At 43.9% G+C, this 24,312-nt stretch overlaps 3 protein-coding genes across 4 annotated transcripts; 1 reads left to right on the forward strand and 2 right to left on the reverse strand.

The window, feature by feature from the left end:
- Window positions 1-634: 634 nt before the first annotated feature.
- On the reverse strand, window positions 635-4,968 carry adnpa (activity-dependent neuroprotector homeobox a). 2 transcript variants are annotated; one of them, XM_079297079.1, is made up of 4 exons: window positions 4,630-4,968; window positions 3,922-4,034; window positions 3,515-3,607; window positions 635-3,417 (listed from the first exon to the last, which is right to left on the reverse strand). In XM_079297079.1, the coding sequence occupies exons 2-4, from the start codon at window positions 4,027-4,029 to the stop codon at window positions 1,093-1,095; spliced, it is 2,526 nt and encodes an 841-aa protein (XP_079153205.1). In that variant the 5' UTR covers window positions 4,030-4,034; window positions 4,630-4,968; the 3' UTR covers window positions 635-1,092. The 2 variants fall into 2 exon arrangements, with proteins under 2 accessions (XP_079153205.1, XP_079153206.1); XM_079297080.1 differs by lacking the exon at window positions 4,630-4,968 and adding an exon at window positions 4,161-4,185.
- A 422-nt stretch (window positions 4,969-5,390) lies between these two features.
- Window positions 5,391-7,936, reverse strand: LOC306797694 (DEP domain-containing mTOR-interacting protein; the record flags this gene model as incomplete). Its single annotated transcript, XM_079297081.1, has 9 exons — window positions 5,391-5,516; window positions 5,620-5,724; window positions 6,096-6,166; window positions 6,293-6,427; window positions 6,524-6,736; window positions 6,944-7,122; window positions 7,326-7,449; window positions 7,564-7,742; window positions 7,854-7,936. 9 exons carry the CDS (start codon window positions 7,934-7,936, stop codon window positions 5,391-5,393), a joined length of 1,215 nt encoding a protein of 404 aa, XP_079153207.1.
- Window positions 7,937-10,220: 2,284 nt separating this feature from the next.
- mafbb (v-maf avian musculoaponeurotic fibrosarcoma oncogene homolog Bb) lies at window positions 10,221-12,037 on the forward strand. Its single transcript, XM_079266406.1, has one exon. It carries the CDS (start codon window positions 10,491-10,493, stop codon window positions 11,448-11,450), a length of 960 nt encoding a protein of 319 aa, XP_079122532.1. The 5' UTR covers window positions 10,221-10,490; the 3' UTR covers window positions 11,451-12,037.
- The last annotated feature ends 12,275 nt before the right edge of the window (window positions 12,038-24,312 follow it).

Genomic DNA, 24,312 nt, shown 5'->3' on the forward strand with positions numbered 1-24,312 from the left:
TTAAGCCCCGCCTCCTCGGAGCCACTGCACCAATCAACGCAGCGACAGACCGGAAGTTAAGGGGCCCCTTGAAAGCCGAATTCATTGGAAAAACGTGTACGTTTGCTCTGGATACATTTCACATGGACAGAGTCCAAACCTGCGTCGTAGTTTCAATTTAATACTGAAACAGATTGGAAAAGCTAGAAATATTTTAATATTTAGTTTTAAATTAACTGTAAAACATGTGCAATGTTGTACTTGTAAATAAAAGTGTATTTTGGGCATTTGCACGTTTTTTTAAATGTATTACTTAACGTTAAATGTTTAAAGTAGTGAATACAAAATTATTTAATAAATATACTTTAACAAAAGTCCAAATATTTTGCTATAATTTCCTCTCCCGCTGACCACACCCTATAAAGTTAGGGTATAGAATAAATAAATAAGTGAGATTTAAGATGTTTCCATTACTTTCATTTTGAGATTAGGCATCAACAACTACATGAAAAACTTCTTTAAGAACTTAGTTTGCATCTCTTTAACTTTTAATTCTCCACTATGTTCTGTGCATAGTTTTTTTTAAATGCCCGTTAGTTAATTTTTATTAAACACCTTAAACAAATGAGCATTGTCACAGATCGAGTCATTGGAGTAGGGGAAAAAAATCAAATGTTTTTATTAAACAAACATATTTATTAAAACATGTATATAAGCAGTTAGCATATCCTACATGTTCTAAATGTGAAATGACAATTTGATACAGTTCTTTGTCAAGAGGAAAAAAAAACCACATGGAAGTAGGCATAATGATTTCAGAAATCTTGTGACAATTAAAAGTGAATAATAGAATGTATGAAGAAACTAACGAAGAAAGGCTAAAATATATACAATGTCACTTACATATGCCATATTTATGCACGATAACGTAACCTTTTCTTCGTTCTATCCACAACTGGTAACAAGGTCAAAACAAGGTCAACATCTAGAATTGAAGCGTTTTTGTCACCCATGCCATTTGACCGAATATTTGTGATTTGAACTGGTTTTTCTTCTTCTTAATCTTAATGTATCCACCTTCTCTCAACCAAGGCATACTGCTAAGCAGGGACACTAACAGGAAGTGATCAAAGCATCTGCGTTCCCATCTTGCAAAGAGCTCTCCTTCTCTGTAGAGGAGTCGGCCGTGTCCAAAGGTTCCGTCTCTTCATTCAGGTCTGCTGCCTCCTCAGATTTTACATTCTCGTCTTGGTTTGTGTCAACATCTCCATTCTCAGTGGGTCTGTCCTCCGTTTCTGGTTCACTGTCTGAGTCGATGGAAATTGTCTCTGCGCATGTACTGAGCTTTAAGGTACAGTTTAGTGTCTCACACTGCTTGTTTTGGTCTGTGCTTGGAGTGCCAGACTTGAGGCCTCCAGATCTCCCTGTTGAGGTGTCACCGGGCTTGCTCTCCACAAAGATCAAGTCATGCTTAACTTTCTTCAGAGCATGCATGTCAAAGCCGAGCAGCACGGACAGCTTCTTGGTCTCACATAGTCTCTCGCACATCTTTCGTTTGGTTGCAAAGTGACTAGCAATGTCAGATTTCCAGAGCCACAGACTGGCAGAGAGCTTCTCCTCTTCTTGAGGAGAGAGGTATGGTCGTCGGTTGAAGTAGGAAGTCAGGAAATCTTTCCTGGCCTCATAAGTCTTGTGCTCATAGCTTCTAGGATCCAGAGCGAGGCCATCAGATTCGGACTGATTCCCAACAGTTGTGGAGGAAATCCTTGAATCCTTGCTCAGTTTCATCTTCTTGGGGTTGGACATGGCCTGCATCGGCAGCTGCCTCTTGAGGAAGCCGGCCCCCGATGAGTTGAGAGTCAAGGCGGGCTTGAAGCCTTGGCCTGCCTGGTTCCTACCAACCGCCCTGCACTGCACAAGATGCAGCGTGATTGTGGAGGCTACCATGTTACTTGTGTACACTCCTAGGCAATGAATGCACTTGTATGTCATCTTTTTTTCAACGGGATGCATCGTTTGGAGCACTTGGTGCCGCTCCCTCAGGTGCATGGCCAAAGCGTCCGAGATGGGACCTTTGAGGATGGTGAAACACAGCGGACACAGAGTCTTCCCAACCTCACTCTTGTACGGCAGTGTGGAGAAACTCATTGAACCTTTCTTTTCAATGAGTCTGGGAGCGGTGAGTTTGACCTGAGATGGAATATTATTCTGAGCGGGGCCAGACTGATCTTTACCATTGACTGATTCTTTCATGTTGAACGTGAGCACAACAAGCTGTACGTTGCTAGACTTATCTTGTTTAAGGGTGAGATCGAAGGTTAGAGGTGACGCACCAGGGGGTCCAACAAAGTCATCAGGATGAGCCTGAGCAACGTGCTCGATGATTTTCTCGACATTGTGGAAAGCAGAGTGGCACTGTGGACAGGTGAGCCCGTGGATTAGCATGTGGTTAAGCAGCGTGTCGCTGGGCAGATATCGGTTGCAAAGCAAACACTTGCTGGTGAAGTTGTGGATTTTCATTATGTACTTGGCCAGTGCCCAGACTCTCTTTGCCTTGTGTGCACTCTCAAAATGAGCATTGTAGAGGTTTTCAGGAAAAAGCTCATTGCAAACTGTACATATCTTCCACTTCTGTGTCTGTGCCGTGTTTACACCGGCAGCATTACTTTCAGCCACTGAGCTGTGGCTAGGAACTGTGCCGCGCATCTGACTGGCTGTGGAGGACAGGTTCTTAACAACGGGGGCCACTGGCTTTAAATAGCCAATAACTGGTTGTGTTGGGTGAGTTCTAAGTTTTTGGCCCCTTAAGACCAGAGGAGCCTTCTGAGAAGCGACTACAGAGGATTGAGGCCTGGAGACAATAATGTTAGCATGTCCGATCATGGTGGTTACTTGAGCACCAATGCGCTCGTGGTACTCTACGACATGCTGCACTAGAGCCTCATAGCTGCGAGTGGAAAACTGGCAGCGCTTGCAGAGGATGTTGTTGCCATTGACCTGATTAGCCCCATTTTTGACGGATGATTCAGGAATAATAGCAAAATACGGTGAGACGATATGCCGAAAATGTTCCCTGTAGATGTGCCTTCTCACAACGTTGTAGAGACTGTCCCGGAACGTGCATTTTTTGCAAAAGTACATTGCTTTCTCCACACCCTCTCCCTGTTTGACCCTATCGAGAAACGGTCTGTCCTTCTTTCCCGGTGCAGCTGCCTGCGAGTTTCCATAATTCTGCCGCGCTGAACTGGGTATGTGGAATATTTTAACATGAGTCTCCAAAATTCTCTTGCTTGCAGTGAACGTGCAGTATGGACAGTTGAGCAGAATTTTACTCTCAAAGATTTTCCTGTGTACATTGCGGAAGTGATTCTTGTAGCCTGAGTAGTATTTGGAAGCAAAGGGGCACTCTGTGCAGCAAAATGGCTTTGACCTGTATTCCTAAAAGACATTGGGGGGGGGGGGAAGACAATGGCATTAAGATAAATACAGTGATTTGTGCATGTGAAAAGCCATTGGACACAAAAGTAAGATTCACCTGGGTTTTGGAGTAAGATGGATCCCATGCACAGATATCAAGGCAAAGACTAGCCTTCACATACTGCTCATCAGGACAAAACTCTTTCAACTCCTGTGGAAGGATTTGAAAAGATAAAGACATTATTGTTATACCAAACAATGCTTAAGTTTACATAAAACCAGGCACGGGTGACTGCATTCAATACTTTCTAATATTAACCACGCTGGCTTTGAACAAATGTTGCTGACTCAGCATGGATTTCAGTTGGTCTTAATTGCTTTTACATAAGAGATAAAACATTTTCTAAATACACAATTAAGATTGACACGATTTTTTAAATACGCACTGACAACTATCTTTTGAAACACGAATAAAAATCATCTGTAAGCTACATAATTAGCCATGTTTCACTAAAACAAACTCACCTCTGCTGCCTCCTTGCAGTACTCCAAGCCGATGTCTCCGAGAGCTCTCTTCACTTGTTTCCTAGCTCTCCTAATTCTTGTCAGGTTCTTCACTGGAAGCTGATACATCTCTCCTGGCAAAACAAAGAAACTGATTATTAGTTAGAGGTATTGTTCAGGGTAATTTTTAAGCCAAATCATAGCCAGCAAATGATCAAGTATGTTTTAAAACGTAACACGATATCTTAATTAATACTTACCAACTTTAAAAAGAGACTTCACAAAACAGGCGACACGCCCTTTCAACGCTCGTCTCCTTCCATTAAATCACTGTCAACGGATTTTAACTTATGACTGGGTGACTTTCTATGTTCAAATACTTCAGTTTCTCCAGGGGCCCAGCACTAGTTCAGTGGGCATGCTTCAGTTAGCTTCAATTACTGCAGACACAATGAAACAGAGCAGATCGGAGACCTTTCTTGCTTCTAGTATGTCCGTCACATGTATGCATGTTAGCTATGTAACGTTAACTGGAGTTCCACAGCACATGTTGTTAGCTTTGTAGGGCTAGCGTTAGTGTGTTAGCCAAATTAGCTGTGTCGCCCGCTCATGTATGCTTGATCACGTAACATTACTTAGCTAGCACTAAAGTTAGCGCTGCATAGCTGGTTTATGGTTGTTAATTTCTTCATTTTTAACAGACGGAATCAGTCGATGCGTTTTACTCACCTTGCGATACGTCTTGCGGACTAGCTTCGCACCGGTTTCCTCACTACATAAATTGCTAACAAAGACGTTGGCCGGCTGCAGATAGATGGTGATGTTCGCTCTCCTCAGAGCCGGTGCTGATGATCAAGCTCCACAGCTATAGCTAACTATGCTAGCTAGTTAGCTCTGGCATCGGCTTTGCTGTATTAGCTGCTAGCTAGCTGGAGGGATGAAAGGCAGGGCAGAGTGGTGCACAGCTCGTGAAAGACTCCACAAAACTGATGGCTGCCGGTACCACTAAATGTACCCTAATTATTATTGTACTCACACTGGTGGTCAGGGCCAGGCTGCTAGCTACCGTTACCTATTTCAAGTGAGCCAACTCTCAATCCAAAATGGCGACGACAAAAAGACGGAAGTCGTAGCAGGGAGCTGGGTAGGGGCTGACTGGCCAAAAGTTAGTATTCATTGTGGTCACATTATTACTATGTTTTATGATATTTCCACTCATAAAAAAAGCGAACATGTATCACTCAGGAATTAATGTTCTTTAAAACAGTACATGTAGTTTGCCTACTCTTGCAGCAACGAAGATAACCACGTTCATTGATTCATTTGTATGTGTTTTTCCCCACAGAAATGAGCACATGACCTCTGCCCATGCTAGGCAATATACAGTCTAAGCTATAATTGAAAAAGAAATACACTACATAATTTTTTATTTCAGTTTGAGCAAATGTAGTTGTGTCCAAAACAAGAGCTAGACTTGAAAACTGTTGTTGTCATTCCAGCGGTTCCATAACTTCCAGAACAACCGTGCGAGGCCCTGTCATCACCAGCCTGGTGACTGTCCTGTAGTCGAGGAAGAGAACACACTTTCCGTTCACCTGGCACACAAACTGCCGCACCTAAAGAAGATGATGTGAGGTACATGGGTCTTATTTTTGTCACAGAGTAAAATATGATGTATATTTCCATTTTCAGTGCCATGTGTCTTTACATATATTTGACCTTAACTCCTGCAGCTGCTGAAGGGCTTCCCGGGTCAACGGCCTGCACGTAACAGGGAGCCATGCCTCTGACAACAAAGCCCCAGCCCAGGTCATCTCCTATCACCTGTGATGACACGAGGGTGAGATCAATTACACAATCTGTAGAATTTAAATGGAATAATTTTGAATACAACTTCATTAGTCCACATGTAATGAGTATGTCCCCATTAATGTGTTTAGCCTTGTTTCTAATGTAAAGGAGCTGAAATATGTAAATGCTTTGTTTTACATGGTTAATCCATGACAATGGTTTTGTGTTGACATCACCAAACATGTAGGCAAAAGCTCGCCCCAAGTAAGTTTCCGTTTTGAAAGGAATGTTTTAGTTGTGTCCCTTACTTTGGAGGACTCTTGTTCAAGTTATGCTGGATTAATGTTCCGAGCGATGCTTTAAATATTTTCACTATCCATGATTATGTCGTTAAAGTAACTCACCGTCAACACTCTCTTGATTAAAGGTGCCCCCGGTGCAAATAACTCCTCACATGTAAAATGTCTTCTTAGCACTGTAAAAGTGTTAAAACATTTCAAACAGTCACCATTTTCCAGTTTCGGACCTCAATACGTCTAATGCTTTTCTCTTTAAAGACATTTTTTGGAATATTTGTCACGTGATTGATTGTTAATGACACACTTGCCTGATTCAGGATTGCATCTCACTGAAGTCGAAGGCAGCTGGACCAAAGGTCCAGAAGAGTGACGCTGAGGGGAGTTCAAGCTGCCTCGATGCCCACTGGTAACCTGTTTCAGCTCTTTACTTAACCTCACTGTAATTAGATTAGTAGTAACGTTTATAATGCGATAGTTGATATTCACAACAAAGTGTATAAAGTGCAAAAAAAGGGCAGAATTTTTCCTTTTACCAGACTGGAAGGCACTGTTGCCGTCCTGAGGCGGGCTTTTGTGCAGAACAAACAGGCTATCGGCATGGTTGTCCTCTTGTGTGGACGCTGCCACATCTTCGCTGTCGTCTTGTTCGCTTTCATTCAACAGTTCAGATAGGCGGCGTCTGCGGCGATAATTGATGCAGAACTGATAGAGCAGTCCACTGTCATCGAAATCATGCTTCTTTGCCACTAGTAATGGTGGTGGGGGGTAAGAGAGAGCACAAAACAACACAGCACGTTTTACAATGAATGGGATTTTTCACAAAGAGTTGATGAGTGTATTCGCTTTAGATTGCAAAAAGTCCCAGCTGGCCACCCACTGACAGCAGCCACTGACAGTCCGCTCAGACCCGGTGCGCCACACATCAGAAAGGGGCCAATGAGGGCTCCCCTCACCGTGCTGAATGATGCCATGCTCCTGCAATGCGTGGCACAGCTCCTGTCCCCGGCGCCGGCTCTCTGCCTCCCCGTTCTGAAGGAGCCAGTCTATCAACTGGCAGCCCGGAAAGGAGCGCTGATATGCAACGCCGTGCTCCTCTCTCAGCTGCAGAATGGAGTTCTTGTCCCCGATGAGACTGAAGAAACGGACACGAAAAAACACGGATCAGATGTGTCACCAACACGCAAATTACTTTTAAAAAGTGCTGGTCGCAGCATTTCAAAAGACAAAAGTTTGCTTTATTTGATAGGAGACTACCGTCTTGCAACGACTAGGGTTGACAGTACAGTTCGCGGTCAAATGAGAGAATACCAGCACATGATAAACAGCAGCCCTTACTGTTCATAGAGCCATTGTCCTCGCATGAAGATTTTCACCTCTGTGTTGAAGGGAAACGTGCCATCGTCCTTGCGGAAACGGTACAGCAGTTTGGCATCCTTCAACATTGGCCTCTTATCGCAGACTAAGAGAAGGCAACATACAGTTTCTACTAAGTTTTGAAGTTGGCGCGTCTCTAAATGAAGCTACAACAACATTTATCCCCTTGCTGAAACTTGTGTTGCTGCGTCCTTCTTACCGTGGTGAAGGATGTCATGATCCATGAGGTGTTGCATGAGGCAGACGGCTGTTGCTCGATCTGGAGCTTCCTTGTGGCTCACTAGCCAGTCTATCAGTTCCTGTGCCACGAAGCAGTTAGGAAACGTGCGCAGGTGGTAGCGCCGGTCCTTGATCAGTTTCCCATTGTGTAGTCTCAACCTTGAAAGTTCAAATCAGCCACATGTTTAACCTTAAACCTTCAATCTCCTTCAAGCCTGAACATAGACAAGTCATATATCCCCCCCCCCCCCCCCCCATCTCTCTTCATACCTGAGTTGTTCTCCAGCAATCATGACTTCTCCTTTATGTTGTCTGGCTATGGCTTTTCTCCTGATGCTACCCGTTCGCTCCATGTTTGCTACATGTGGACTGGAGGGTTAGGTGAAGCCAACTCTTAGTTATGGCCTTTTGTATTTACAAAATAGCCATTGAAACACCCAGAACCCTGTTTGCCATGTGGGAAAGATGTTGTGTATACAGAAAGAAAGGGAGACAAAGACGCGGTACAAAAACTGTCCAGTGTTGACATTTGTGTTCTCTTATCCTTATTTATTCTTAAGGCTGAAGCTATCACATTTATTTATTGCGTTTTGAGAGAAACAAGTGAACGGCTGTTGTTATCCTCATGATAACCCTTTGCTAATTGTCTTCATGGTGCTAATCGTCCCGCTACTGTCGGTTAATGGACGCTGTGATGCAGGCTGTGCTTTTGCAACACAAAATAGATTAAAGTCTGGGTTATCCGGGGCGTCGACGGATGTTAGAGTTTCCTAGAAGACGCGCCGTTATGTGTCCGCATTGGATGAAATTGAATGTCAAATTTTTAAATATGCTCGTGACGGTGCTTGTCCTCTTAAGTCTTGACCTGTGAGCGCTTCTGTGCTTCCAGCCTCTCAGGCAGCATACAAATCCTGGCTATACTTTGTAAGAGAAATGGCAGCCTTAATTGATGATGAGGTTGAGTTTGTAGGTGGGTGTGCACACAGAATTAATATCAAATTAATATCCATCGCCACGTAATGCTCTCAGTTCTCAGGTGCAAATAAAGTGAAGCCTTGTTTCTAAGATCTGTTGTTGCAACGGTGGCTTTCATTGATCATATTTCTGTGTAGAAGTCAAATGTTTTCAGGAGGTGTGACTGCTTTCCTGCGTGTGGCTTTGCGGCGAAATGTGACCCCAGTGTCTGCTGGCGATGTGCTCTTAAGCTGTTAGCGTCCTATCTTTAGCATAATGTCCCTGAGCCATCCTTGCTCAGTCACACTGTCTCCTCTTTTCCTTTATTCCCAGCAACTAAAGCTGACTGAAACAATACCTCTGCGTTCTTGGACAGCACTTTCTGTTGGTTTTGGCTTGAGTCCTCTATCTTGTCAGTAAAGCTTTCACTATCTTTGGAGTAAGCACTGCGTGTGACGGTCATGTCAGGGCAGGAACGTCGCTTGACCCTTTTCACACCATGTGCAGATGTGGCACCTCAGGACACCGCTAGGGGTGACGTCCCCGAAACAGACGGCACATCCTGGAACATACCCGTTTTTTTTGTTGTGCCAGAGATGTTGCCGAGCTGTTCATGATTTATGGTGGGATGTGTTGCCCTTCTCTGGCTGCCGGGGCTCAGGGCCAACCTTTTGGAAAATCAACACATGTTTAAAGGCTCTGCCACAGATGTTTTGAGCTCTCTGTGCACACATTCCATAAATGCACAACCCTATGAAAAGAATCCAGAACTCTGCTCTGTAACTTTCAAAACAAGAGCAATAGCGACCGGAAATGTCCCCAAAACAAATCAAATCATCAAAAAACAAACAAACGTGTACACAATTTAAGAAAGCATGGAAGGAGATGGAAAGCCTTGTGATATGACGATTGTTTCCAAAATGTTTTCGTCTGAACTGAATCGAACAACATGAAATGTTTGACTCGTATCCGTTGCATGAACAAACACTCAATTTGTTAATTCACACAGAAAACATAAGGACAGTTGTTCCTCTCATGGAAGTCTGTGACGGTTCAGACTTCATAGGAGTGCATTTAGAGATTGGACTATGTGGTGTATGCACGTGGCCACCAGATGTCAGTGTTTTCCTGTGAACTAACTAAAGAGCACAGCGACCACAATAGTGTCAACTGAACAGCCTTCTTGTTGTTTAGGTGAAATGAGGCATTTGCAACAACTTGTATAAATCACCACAAATTCAGTCATACATTCAAACCAAATTATGGCTGAAAGAAAATTATATTAGTACAAATTTGAAGTAGGCAGAGTGACCCCCATATGTTTTAGTGTATTGGCTTGAAAAACAATAAACGCACCGGGTCTTGTACACACTGTGATAAATCTCAACAAACATGTGGGATAAATAGGCCTCAATGTAAAATGGAGGACAAGTCAAACAGTTAAAAAAAACATATTGCAGAAGATGGTGTTCCGCTGTGCAGACATTTATAGGTTTTGGTCAAATGATCATCACGAACAGCCCGTTGGGGGGAGGGACAGGCTCGCAGCAGCTCTTATGCAAATCAGCCTGCTCAGCGGGTTTTTATTGGAGAGCAGCGCGGAGGTGTAGCCTGGAAGGCGTGACATCATGCCAATGCAGCTTTATGAAGAAAGTGCGCTTCTCCTGAGCAGGCAGAGAGGTGCGTCCGGTCCGCTGGCGTCATCGGTGGACTTATTGTGTGGCGACTGAAGCCAAACAAGCTGCGCGGTGCAGAATTTCCAGCTCGCACAGAGTTTGATACGGTGGGAGGCTTTTTACGCACGCATGTTTTTTTTTTTCTCTCTCCCCCTTCTGAACTGAAAGCAAAGTTTGGGATTACTGCCATTTTTCGAAAGTAAGCGCGATTTCGCTGACTGTATGAAATAGCTTTGGACATTCGGAGCTCTCTGAAGAGACCAGCTTTCCAGTTAATATGAGCGATTCGCATTTGGGACTGCAGAAAAACCCCATGGATTTCGTCAGCGACTTCGACTTGATGAAGTTTGGCGTTAAGAAAGAGGCAATGCAGGGGATCGACCGCTCCTTCGTCGGGCCATGCAGCCAGCTCCAGAGACCGGACTCCGTTTCCTCCACCCCCGGCAGCACACCTTGTAACTCGGTACCCTCATCACCAAACCTCAATCCAAACGAGCAGAGAAATAACCCCGGGGGCAACCAGTTCTGGATACCCAACAACGGGGGTTACCCTCAGCAAATGTACCCTCAAGCTTTTGGTCTGACACCCGAGGACGCAATGGAGGCCCTAATCGGCGCCACGGCGCAGCAGGGACATCCATCTGTGCCCCACGGCCACCAGCAGCCACATTTCCAAGCCGACTACGAAGGGTACGGCCAACTCAACGAGCCTGTCCAGCACTACGCGGGACTCCCGGGTCACCCCGACATGCAAGGGATCCACAGCAGTCACTGCCAAGACCCTTATATCAAAGATGACATGGATTGCGAGTCTGATGAGTCGCCGGAGGACAAGCAGGTCCTCGGTGCGCACCACAGCCGCCACGACCGGCTGTCCAACGCCGACGACCACTTCTCAGATGACCAGCTGGTGTCGATGACCGTCAGGGAGCTCAATCGGCACCTCAGAGGCCTCGGCAAGGACGAAGTGATGCGTCTGAAGCAGAAGCGCCGAACCCTGAAAAACCGAGGTTACGCACAGTCCTGCCGTTACAAGCGCGTCCAGCAGAAGCACGTTTTGGAGCACGAAAAGACCAGCCTGGTGTCACAGGTTGAGCAGCTGAAACATGAACTGAACAGACTGATGCGGGAGAGGGATGCATACAAAAATAAATGTGATAAACTGTCCGGTGCAAACTGTTACCACGAAACTGGGTCTACCAGTGACAACCCCTCCTCACCTGAGTATTTAATGTGACTTTGTTAAATTTCCTGCAGAACTGATACTTTTCCATGGGGGAGGCATTATGTTGACAGCTCGCTTTGCTTTTTAAACAAACAAGCCCATGGATTCACCAAGTTGTAATTGATGTTGGACAAAAGGATATCGCTCAAATCATTGTAATAGATTACAACTAGGCAACAAGTTATGACACAAAATTACAATAAGGCATGCATGCAGGACATGCATGAGATGTTTTTTTTTCTATACAGGCGTATCTGTATTTTGTCTGAAAGGACATACTTGAAATCAGAGAATATTTCCTTTTTATTAATATACAACTTTAATCCTTCTGCATTAGTTACTCATCGATCTTTATTTTAGTGATTTTGCTTTGCTTAGTTTTTGTCGCTCAAATTATATTTTGTGTCCACGCTTCCTTAAAATAGACGACATACAAAGAAAAATTACGTTTAAATGGCATTTCTGTTATTTTTGATGAAGCTGATTCTGCTGGACAGATGTTTTCCTCATTTGCTTTTCTTTTTAAGATAATATATGATTATGCAAATTGTTTTTCATCCACTATGTTTTTAATTTGATCAATAAAACTATTGTGACTTTTTAAAATTGTGTCTCATCTGCTGATAGAATTACTCTCCCACAAAAGAAAATGTCCACACAGTGAAATATTTCGGCTACCTCAAATAGCACAGTTTCCTTTCACGCTTCTGATACACCGTAATTATTAGTACTGTCATTTGTTATTCTTATGAGAGCTTACAACATTTTCAAAATTCACACTCACAATAGACAATGAAAAAAATGCTAAATCCACAAAAGGAAACACACACGACATTCAATTACAATATTGAAATCTCTTGGATAGGAATATATAAATGAAACTAGTTTGTGTGCAGTGTAGACGACGACACGTACAAAACATTGCCTCGACTATAACTTTAACATACTATGACCCCATACATTTTTTTTAAATATACATAAATTCTACTTTTTTTATCATAAGACGGCCAAAACAAGGAGCGCAGTAACAGCGTTGTGTATCTGTTGGTTTGGTGGTGAATGAAAGGATGAGTGGCTTTCCCTCCTTCCCTGACCTCTGGCCTTCATGGAGTGCTGCTTCCTGTGGGACCCCGGCATGTGAGAGCACAGGGGGCTGACTGGCAGGGGCTGTGGGGCACAGATAAAACAGGAGTGGAAATCAGGCTTCCCTTCAGCTCTCTTCCTCAGACAAACAGATCACCTCTGCATTCATTAACAGAGGAAGAGAGAAACAGCAACCACGGCACACACACACACACACACACACACACACACTGCTTCGGCGCTCCTCTGGCCGGCTCCGGAGGAATTTTTGCACTCGTTTTATTTTTTGGGGTTGTTTTTTTTGTGTGCGTCTGTCCTGTTACATTTTGAAATCGTCGAGCAAATTTCCTGACAACAGATCGTTCCCAGTTCAGGACTACAATAATATTTGGATGACCGTAATAGTACCAAGGCCACTGTGATAATGTGTGATAAGTGGCCACATTGTAAATTGAGTTTATAACCTCTGTCATGGCCTCTGTGCTGAGAAGACGGAGACAAATTTCGGGAGTTTTTCACCGCGAGAGGAGACGTTCTCCTCCCGCTTAGCGAGAATTCAGCTGGGCAGGTGGCTCTGTTAATGGCGTCACCCTTTAACCTGGAAAACCAGGTTCTCTTTTCTTGTGTGACCCCCTGACAGTTTTGACCTCACCCCTCAGTTGAGAGAGAGCAGCTCTGAAATCAAACCACAGGTGCAAAAAAACACCTTCCTTCTGAAAACAGACCCAATCCCCGAAGGCCGGCTCGCTGCACTGGGACTACGTGACGTAGAGGAGTGCGTTTGTGAACGCCAAGGAGAGGTATAGCTGAAAATAACCAGATGGTTATTGCAATGAATAATGCTCCTCTATATTTTAATGTTATTGGGAAGGGCTCATTAGTCAGTGGCTCTTATAGATGGAATGAGACTTTGTTTACAGGCACAGTTTAATTTTCCTCTATTTCAAAAGTGTAATCGTAAATATTCTCATTAACGGTAAACCTACTCCGACGACTGCTGGGCAGAGAGTGAAACTCAATAGATATTGAAGAATTGTGTTATCAAAATTAGTTACATTTCTTTGTTCCTTTATTTTTTTTGTCTTCAATACATATCATTTAAATGTCTTGATGTAATTTCTAAATCACATAATCAGGTGAGATATTAAACCGCCGAGTGCCTTACATAAACTAAAACCTTTCCAAAAATCTGCAGCATTTCAGATTGAACCGCCTCAAGTGTAAGGGTTTATTGGCACATGCAAATTGGAGACAACTAAGCGCAAGGTATGCATGTTTGTGTATACTTGCATATGTTTAACATCGCCTGCACTGATGCATTTTAGTAGGTGTGGTTTTGCAACCACTTCTTTGTTCCGTGTGGTGTGTTTGCGCACTTACATACATCACATGAGGATTTCTAAGCAACGGCGGAATAATACAGTCGAAGTGTTTGGCGCGGAGAGCGGTTTGTGGTACTGTGTGACAGTGTGCAGGGTGCCATTGTAGAAACGATTAGCCAGCTCTTTTCCCTCGCATGTGATAGGCTGGTGGGCCTGATGTGGGAGCCTCGCACTACCCCTCCCCCCCCTTCCCCTCCTCCCCGCCACCAACACCCCGAGTCCACAGCGCCTGAGGCTGGCTACTGAGTCAGCAGGAGGGAAAGGTGTCTGCACGGCTGTGGCATCAGAACAAGAGAGAAAGCAAAATAGCTGGAGAAGGATAAAGAGCAGTGAAAACGATTTAGAATAGACACGCTTGCATTTTTTAAAAACAGATGGAGAGAAGGAACGACTGCACGAAGTGGAAAGAAAAAAAAGGCAGAATGCGATGATGAAGCTGGTTAAAGAGGAAGCATCATCATCTCCTAAATTATTTCAAAACCTCTTCTGCGGAGGCCTTTTTTTATTACATTGTGACTAAGATGTCCACTTTAGATGTAAACGTGGCACACTTTAACACAATGAATAACGCCCCGTAGATGGCTGGTGTTCAGTGAAAACACTTGAACGTGTCCCATCAGAATCTGTTAAACGTGGTGCCCACCTCTTGGCTGAGTGCCGGGGCTTGCCAAGGCCTGGCTGCATCTCAGACAGCGGACACAGACAGAGGAATGCTGCAGAGACTCACCATTGTGTGGGGAGAGGCAGAGGAATGCAGGCTGCCAGGCGACGTACGCTGTCACCAATGAACACAGCCAGAGGCCTCGAGCCACGAGGGCCAACAGGCCCCACAGTGGAACATCACTCGCCACTTCCATCTGGGATACCATACCCAGCTTCTGTGGACTGTGTTGGTTTGGCCCAGCGTGACTTTCTAAACGTATCAGTCACAAAGAAAACGTCAGAGATTAGATAGAAAATGGCCCGTTAGTTGATCAGCTGAGTAAATATTATTTAGTTTTAAACAAACCCTGTTGATCAATCTGTGAATCTTGCCCTCGCAATAATGATTGGCACTATTCTCCTGTGGCTAAATGTCAACTGACCAGACATTTGACCCCCAATAGCAAGCCTTTTCCAGCCTCAGCCGGTTCTCTCACCCGATGTTTTGCAACAGCAAAGGCTCACACTGGTGATCGTCTGTGAAGAGCGGCTTCACGTGAAGCGCAGAGCAGAGATTGGGATGGAGGACAGGATGGACGAGGGGCTTCCTCTTTCACTTCCTATATGAGGGTCCAGTCAAGTGACTCTTTGTGAGAGTGGTAGGTTGCATGTCGCAGGAAAACGCAGCTTCGACGGCTGTGGTTTCCGCTCAGGATGTCCAGTCGTTTCTGCGCACGGTTGTGACACTGTGAATCATGCAGCGATCACACACGCACAGAGACGTCTCCATGGACATGGCACACACACACACACGCAGACATGCCTGTGCAAATACAGACTATCATGTGTGTATGTGCTTTCTTGCTCTTTCACACAGAAGGCTTTTTTTTTTGTCAGTGTTGCCACATCGCAAAAGATTCCATGGTAATTACTATTGTAGGTTACTACTGGTAATGACTTAGATTATCACATGATGAACTCTGCAGGCTCTAACAGAGTGGATTAATGTGTAGCCTCAGAACTACAATAAAGATTGTCTCGCTATCTTATTGGCCGTAATAAGGAATCTTGCTTCCTGGGGACGTCGTGTTTCACATGTTTGTGCATGATCTCCTGGCGATCTGATAGGAAGGTTCCTTGATAAAGTGCTTGTCACGTTTCAGTGGACATCACTGACAGAAGTGTGACAAAGTCCTGTCACATTACAGGCATGGACTTTAGTTGGCGAGCAAAGGGTGAACCACTGTATGTAATGATTATACAGGTTCCTCGCTCTCGTACGATGGACACCCAGCATATTCGTCCCCGTTTCGTGAGTGACACTGCAGTTTTGCAGCGTAAATAAGAGGCCAGAGAGTGAACGAGGGGTCATTAGAGAGAGGAGAAGAGTAGAAAAAAAAACCAAGAGAAGGAATCTCCTTTCCTTTCATTCCGTGCTAGGATTTCCTGTTCGGTTTTATGGGGGTCATGCAGCTGGCAGGCGCCCTCCAGTTTCTGTCCATAATGATGACAGGCGTCCATTAGTGCACAGTAGAAACACGAGCCACAGAGGTTAACACAGGCTCCCCCCCCCCCTGACAGCCTCTTCCCTTTCCACAGCCCCTGGCCCCCAGTATACAGCCTACCTATCTATAGGGCAGATAATTGTGGCTCTCAGTTGCTGTTGGCAAAACTTCGCTGATTAAGGGTCAGCTCCTGCTCAGACACCAGTATGTGTGCACCCTGGCGAGTTTATCACAACCCGGAAAGCAGATCCAGCCCTCTGGGACCATATTATGTCTCTGGTATATAACAAACTCGCATCCAGGAAGAGTAATGGGGAGACTAGTTTCTGAGAAGAGCGCTGCAGATGAAAAAATAAATGGTTGTTGGTACGGTTAGAGAACTAAAGAGAAGAAAGCATGTTGTTTTTTTTTGGTGGGGTTTAAAGTAGGAGATAATTTTGTTTTTTGGGCATGATGTCACTGAGTCTGAATGAATGGGGGCCCAAAAAGAATAGCAAAAGATATCCCAGAGAAATGAAACATTATCTTGATCAGGTTTAGTTGGAAAATCCTAAAGAAACTAGATTTGTCTTGTTATACTGTTAGAGCCTCTCATGAAGAGTCAGAAAGGCAGTTGGACAGATGAGAGGGTTTGAAAAGGACCATTCAACACCCTTCTTCATAAGTTTCTGCGGGTGTCGTATGTTCTGGTAAAGTCTAACAGGCCTCCTTGGAATTGGGTGTGTCACTCTCCCACTGGTGTGTCATGTTAACATCTCCCTTGTGTCATAACTCTCCCCTCATGTTTCTCAGATGCACTATGCTGAACTTAAAGCCATATCATTTTTCCTTTCAGCTGATTTTAGCACAGCCGGATCCGTCTCTGTGTCCTCTACGCAGCTGGAGGATTTGCCAGAACAGCGTTCACACGCCCATTCTTTGATTCTTCGGCCATCTTTGTCATCATGGGCGATGTTAAGCCTCCGCTACAACAACTGAGTAACAACCATCTTTGTGCTGCGGGTGGACTGTCTGGGACAGAAGCTTGTGATTTGCCAACACAGGGCTTATAAGGACTCTATTTAAGGGGATGCAGGCCTTTATACTACAGTGAATCCGTGTACTTGTTTGTTCTTTTTGTGGTCAAGATACAGGAAGTACTTTGTTCTGGGATTCAACAGCAGAAAAAGAAAGAAACCCGAACTTCTCAAAAGAATGAAATGAAAGGTTACAAGTTAAAAAAAGGGTGTGATAAGAAGAGTTCATTTGTTAGACAAATGAAAACTTCTCGTGATTTAATTGTTGCACATAGAAAACAATTCTCATGGTTACATGCAAATTTTGAACTTTGACAACCTGCATTATCAATTTTTTGGCCACTTAGGGGGAGCAGAAACAAACAGTAAACACCAACATTTTATCACCGTTTAAAGGATTAGTTCGACCTTCCGTCGCAGACTGAAAACTCATCTGTTCACACTGCACCTTTGCCCTTAAGTGATAAAATGAGTATCTTTCTCTTGTTGTCTCCAAATGTAGCACTTGAAGTAATTCAGCGTATTTGATGAAGTTGATGTGACTTCCATGATTCTTCCTCTTTTCAGGGCCAACCCCAGATGGTTGAATGCACTTATTGTAAGTCACGGTGAATAAAAACTTCAGCTGAATGAATGTAATGTTATGTTTTGGGAACCTACAGCCTAGCTAGCTAGCTCTGCCCAAACTTGAGTTTGGCAACCGCTGAGTTGGGGGACACTTCTCTGTTCATCTCTTTGAGTGGCTCTTTTATATATATATATTCATGTGAATCATTTTTAATATAACAAGACTAATGCCTGCTTTTATGCTCTGTGGCTTGTGCACCTGTGCGTTCTGTGCGGGCACCTTTCCTGAACGCCAGCCTTTCACAGTGCTGCAGCTTATTGCGCGTGTCATTGTCTTTTAAGTTACATTTTCAGGAAGTGTGAGTCTACACCAGCGGTTGTGTGACGCTGTAGGCCTACGAATCCACTGCTGAGGCACAGTTTTGAGGTGCTTTTAGCTAAATGCTACCGTCAGCATGCTAAATGCTACCGTCAGCATGCTAACAAGCTCGCAATGGCAATGTTAACATGTTGATACTTAGTAAATATAATGTTTGCCATGTTCACCGTCTTAGTTTAGCAACAAATAAAAATGTCAACCTGATGACGCCACTAGACAGAATGTCGGAGAATCACCAAAATTATAATTCGTCCTGAGGGAGACATGACTGTCACATGGCAATCCACCCAATAAGTGATGAGACATTTCATTCAAAACCACAAATGTCAACCTCATGGTGGCAATAGAGCAAAGTCAGGGGATCGCCGAAGTCACTGAGGAACACGAGTATCTGTGCAAAAGTTCTTTCCACCCAATGAGTTGAAATATTTCAGTTTGGACCAAAGCCCTGACAGACAGAATGATATCTTTATTATAGCTGCTTTCAAATTGTAAATTTTTGTGAAAGTTATTGTTGAGGCTGTAGTTTTCGGTGATGTTGTGCTGGATAGCATGATATTATGTATCGTATCATTATTACTCCCAAAAAGGAGGTTATGATTTGGGTTTGGTTTGTCTGTCCGTCAACGGGACTATGGAGAAACTACACGTCCAGATTTTGGGTATGGGTGGAGTGTAGCATGGGAAGAACCCATTACATTTGGACACATTATTTTTCCCTCATGTAAACGCCAAGGCGGAGGTCTGCGCTCTCTGTGAGCCCCTCTAGTGTATCATGAGATACAGCTTATTGTTTACTGAGGCTTTATTGCCTTTACAAGGCAAAACATCATTGGTATAACTGCCCTGATGTAAAACTGCAATTTTTTATTTAAAAACAAAAAAAAGCAGCAGTTTAGTTTTAGGGAAGAGAAAGTGATTTGTATGAAGTAACACACTGCCCACACGTGGTCAAGCAGCGGCCTGCAGCACTATCATGTCCAGGCTGAACAACAACAACACAAGCGGGTGGCCTCTGAGCTGCAACCCAACAAACTCTGACCTCAGTCAGGTGTTGAGAAACATTCAACAGTCCAAATGTTGTGGGAACCCGTCATCTGTTTGCCTCCCGCACGTTTGCACTGTCCTCCGGAGCACAGATGAAACCGCCGGAAAAAATCAGACAAAATGAGTTGAACATTACCAATGACTAAATATCAGACTGATGGACATCCAAGCCCAGGAAGAAAACGATATTGAAATGTGCCTCTCTGCCGTTTGGCTGCCCTGGTGAAAAACATTCGGAGCGAGCATGTCAGCTTCAAGTCTCTTTTGTACAGGCGAGGTCAGAAGGTCACCATAACTCTGTGAGTGACAGCGGTAATGGAGAGCGAAGCTATATTTAAATCCCGAGGAGAGGAACAGCCTTGACTCATGTGTGGACCTTGTGCATCCTCTTTCCGCACAAAAAAATGAATCTGCTCATCTTGTTAAGTTTCCTTGCACCCGTATGGCTTAGTGGCAGTAATTATTTTCAGATGCTGATTGTGAAATCTATCGCTCTATCTATCTATTGCTAAAAAAAGAATGTATATTTTTGGCAATGCTCTCATGTCCCTTCTTAAAAACATAGTAGGTTGTGTTTTGTTGGAAATAGTTCGGTATCACTGCCTGGTTTCGAATAGATTTCATTGATCCGTGTTGATAAAGCGAACCCTCTCTTTAAAGATTCTTTCCCAATGTCCTGCTAAGGGAGTTCAGCTGCTTTGTTGTCTGAATAGACCTGGAGTCTAACTGTGTTGATTCGTCTGTGGCAGCTGAGGTGTTTAGCAAAGGCTGCTGTGGTTGATCGGTGGAAGGCAGGAGCATTGGGCTTTCCCACAGAACCAGTGGAGAAGACTTTGAAATAGGAGCAGCTTCTCAGAAGCTTTATCAAGCCCTGATCGCCTGATAAATCTGTCAGAGGCCACAGCCCCGTCCATAGGAACCTGTTATTCATATGTGCTAGTAAAACAGATCTTTGAAGGACTAATCCTTTAATCCCGATTCATTGTTTCATCAGCAGAAGAAACACTTGTGTTTGCTGCAAAGACTTAAAACTTGTTATCTCGAGCAGTGCTTCCCAAAGCAGTTTAAAGTGTCACATGAATGTTTTGAGATTAATGAGGAAAGTGTGGCACATGGATCGTACGTTATCCCGTCAGTCTTTTGTGTTTTCAGACCGGCTCTCCCCCGGGGGCTTTGACATGCACGTGCATACCTATCTGTGCTGCCATCTCTTTACAGTATATCTGTGTCAGCAACGGGCTGAAGCAGGAGCATGAGAAATGGAGGCAAGCTCGGTCCTCAGTCCCACGGATAGGGGCTGTGCACTCAGCTGTAAACAGCTTCTCTGTGTGTGTGTGTGTGTGTGTGTGTCTCATGAGTCTTTATTTCCATCTGTTTTCATCACCTCTGGAAAGGTGGCATGACGAGTCTTCCCACAGGAGTGGCGAGAGCGTTGCCGTCCCGCACCTTCCTCCTCTCCTCACCTTACTTGATGACATGGGCCTTATCGCTGCATCTGGCAGGCCAGTTAGTCCTTCCCCTTTGTTTGAGGATTAGGGGATGCTGCTGCAGCCATTGTGAGCTACGCAGCGCTAAGTTGGGAGATTTCCGACACGGACAGGGCACAGATATCTTCCTCTGTCCGCAGTTAGAGTCAAACGATTATTTCAGATAATCTTATGTATAATTGAATAATATCTGTGGCTGCCGTGATGAACTCTCTCCGACTGCTAAATATGCAAATAATTTCTTTCTTCTTTTTTTTACTCCGCAATTGCATTGAATCATCATTCTGTTTGGCCTCGAGCTGTGGGGGAGAGAAGTGGCTTGTTTAGACCCACAAGTCAGGAAGCTGTGAAGCTACGTACCTGATATGATGAACTGAAATACGAGTCCTCCATAATATTTCACGCCAATATAAGGTCAGACCGTGATGCCTTTCATTCAGTTTGACTCCAGGAAATGTTTCACACAAGTACTGACAGCATCAAAGAGGGGATGCCTTCGCTCCACGGTGAGCCACCATTACAAAGAGAGGTTGACCTTGCCTTTGGCCTCTTGGCTGTCTGACAAAGCAATCCCCATGCTCTAGTGCAGTACGGCTGTCCTCTAAAGGAAAGTAGCTGAGAGGCGAAGGGCAAAGAGGCCTATGGAATATAAATGTGCGATGCTCTCAATTAAGATTAAAGCGTCAAATGGAATCCTATGGAGCCGCTTCCCTAAGAAATGCTTGACATTTTACCCTTGCTGACTCTGGATAAAAATTTAAAAAAAAGAGTCCTGCGCCACCAGTACCACCACCGCTACCACCCCAGCCGCTAACTAGCTGCCCCTCCTCTGCAATTCACTGAATTCATTCTGTAGATATTGACTTAGGCTACAGTCACACTTCTAAGAAATAAGTGAAATGGATCATCTTACTGGCAGTGGATGATAAGAATACTGAAATATGAAAAAGCATCTGGATCAGCAAAATGACAAACTGGGGTGGGCGGGGGGGGGGGGGGGGGGGGAATATGAGGCAGTCATGATAAACCCTTCGAGACAAATTCCCTACAGCTAGACGGAGAACTGAGGATGGGGAAGAGAGGGGAAGAGAGGTAAAGGAGAGAAGAAAATATACATCTGCAACATGCCCATTTTAAATGTATGTTTAAGAGATCAATTTACAATACGTGTATCCTCTCTGAAGAGCACGGACAGACAGCCATAGACATCTGATCTGAAACATTTATTATATCACTGTATTTTACGTTCAGTTTAATGAATAAATACATCACATCTTTCCTCTGACACTTGCACACAATATTGTCTGTGTATTTGCAACGACCAAACACCCCTCGTTCATAAGAGACAGCCAATTACTAAGCTGCAATGCTGTGCTGTATTCCTTATAATTAGTACAATGTTTATTTGGCAGTTTGTTAAGATTCAGCAGATGCCGTTTCTAGGCCAGTGGCTTCGGTTTGAATATAAAACACGAGTCGGTATTTACACGGACTATGCGGTACATTTCCTGGTGATTTACAGAACATGATGTCAGTTGTTTGCATCTGATCTTGTAGATAAATGCAGATTATGATGTTGTTTACAGTGTGTATCTGCCAGTATCATCACATCTGAGCTGTGCAAGCATTTCTAGTTATGATTTTGGTACAAAAAACAGTATGTGGCCATTTAATTCAAGACAAAAAAACACACACATCTGCTCATTTTGTTGAGCTTATGAAACTCCAGGTGGGGCTAAGCTATATGTATAACGGTGATATTACATTTTATTGATGAAAGTAAGAAAGCAGGGGCTGATAATGAATGCCATGTAGAAAATAAGATCAAAATGGAGGCTACGTGTAAACTCCACCCTTGATAAACAGAATTCCACATCACGCTCCAACTCTGCAGTTAACTGAATCAATGCAATTCCACTTGTGCTGATCTTGCAGACTGAGGCCCTTCCCCCACCCACCCTCTCTCCCTCCCTCCCTCCCTCCCTTCCTCCCTCCCTCCCTCTCTCGCTCTCGCTCTCTTTCTCTCTCTCTGTAACACACACACAAACCCGTCTCCCTCCCCGTGCAGGTCTACCCATCGTAACACATTAGCAGTGGAAGCCATCACACAATCAAGACAAGGCAGCGTATGAGACGTCAGGCCAATTTGTTTCCTTCTTGGAGCTACATCACATTAGCAGGGTGGCTATACCCTTGAGCTAAATCCAAGTTCACACAGAGGGAGCGGGCAGCCGGACAGGAGGGCAGCAATGTCAGCACTTTTCAGATGGCTGCTGACAGCAGACTGACATGTATGAAAAAAAAAAAAAGCTTGATAGTTTGAAATATGGTCCTTTGGATGTTCCTTTTTTTTTCTGTAAGGCATTTCCTGAGGCCCGGAAGAGAAAGTCAGAAAATTAAAAAGTTCCTCAGTCAGAGGTCAGGACATCAAATGAATCTGTCGAGTAAATGAAAGGACCAGATTTTATTTCCTCTCTCATCAGGATTTCATGCCTCCAAACAAAATGTGATATGACTTCAGCTTTGCCCTCCCTGAATCAGAAGACAAATGTGACTCGGAGAGACCAGTCAATAGTTCAATTATCTGATGTCTTGCTTGCTTAATTAAACATATAATTGACTATCCAAGCACTAATGATAGCCATCCCATTACCCATGAATCCAATGGATTTGTCATAACCACCACTTGACCCCGCTGTGGATAGACTGACCTCAGGTACCGGGTCAGAGTGTATCCACTGTTCACCGCTGTTTGAGACTGTATTCCATCGCATGTCTCTGAAAGTGGCTCTCAGCTCTGCCAAAAACAGTTGGAGGGAAAAATGCAATTACTGCAAGATTATCATACTGCTTCCGTTTGACTTTTCTGACTGAATTCATGAATATATATGAATCCATCTTGCATCTCAATCTGGAACAGCCCCCATCTTAGACCCCACATCTATGTTTGGCTGGTGGCATTTTCTTTGTTTCCTCAAAGTGTGTTCTCACAGGAAGATTAAAGTGTTACCCTGAAAGACCCAGACCATAATTTTAAAAAAGTATGAAACGAATGATCAAAAATTTCAGAACGCTTTGTCCGTGTAAAAAAAAATCCCCGAAAATGTATTTCCAGAACTTTAAGGGGAGAATGCATAAAGGATGTGTTTTTCCTAAATATAGTTGTAAAAACCTCCAAAACTAATAACTAATAAACCCAACCTGTTTTTTAGCGTGATGACCAAGCGTTTTTAAGTTTAGAAAGGTTTTCATGAGCTTCGGGCCCGTACAATTTCTTCAAACCATAGAGGACCATTTAAATTGAAGGAATATTCAGAAAAACGTTCTTGCGGAGAGTTGAGAAGATTGATCCCACTCTCACATCTGTCCTTTGAGTATGAAGCTAGAGCTAGGAGACAATTAGCGTAGCTGTAGCTAAGTCACTGTGCTCAGCTGGGAAATAGCTTCAGCATGCAGCTTTCTGTAAAATTACAAATTGTTGTTTTCATATTTTAGTTTGTGTACACGTAAAAAAAAACAAGATAAGGCATTTATAAATGTTGGTAGGTGTATTTTGTAACTTCAGACAGAGCCAGGCTAGCTGCTTTCCCCACTTTCCTCTATCTTATGCTAATCTAAGCTAACCATCTCCTGACTGTAGCTTCATACCTATCAGACAGACAAGAGAGTGGCATCAATCTTCTCATCTCCCTCTCAGCAAGAAAGTGATTTCGCATATTTTTCAAAATGTTAGACTCTTGGTCTTAGTTAGTGATTTAAAACAGGA

Source organism: Melanostigma gelatinosum, assembly GCF_949748355.1.
Source record: "Melanostigma gelatinosum genome assembly, chromosome: 3".
Lineage (NCBI taxonomy): Eukaryota > Metazoa > Chordata > Actinopteri > Perciformes > Zoarcidae > Melanostigma > Melanostigma gelatinosum.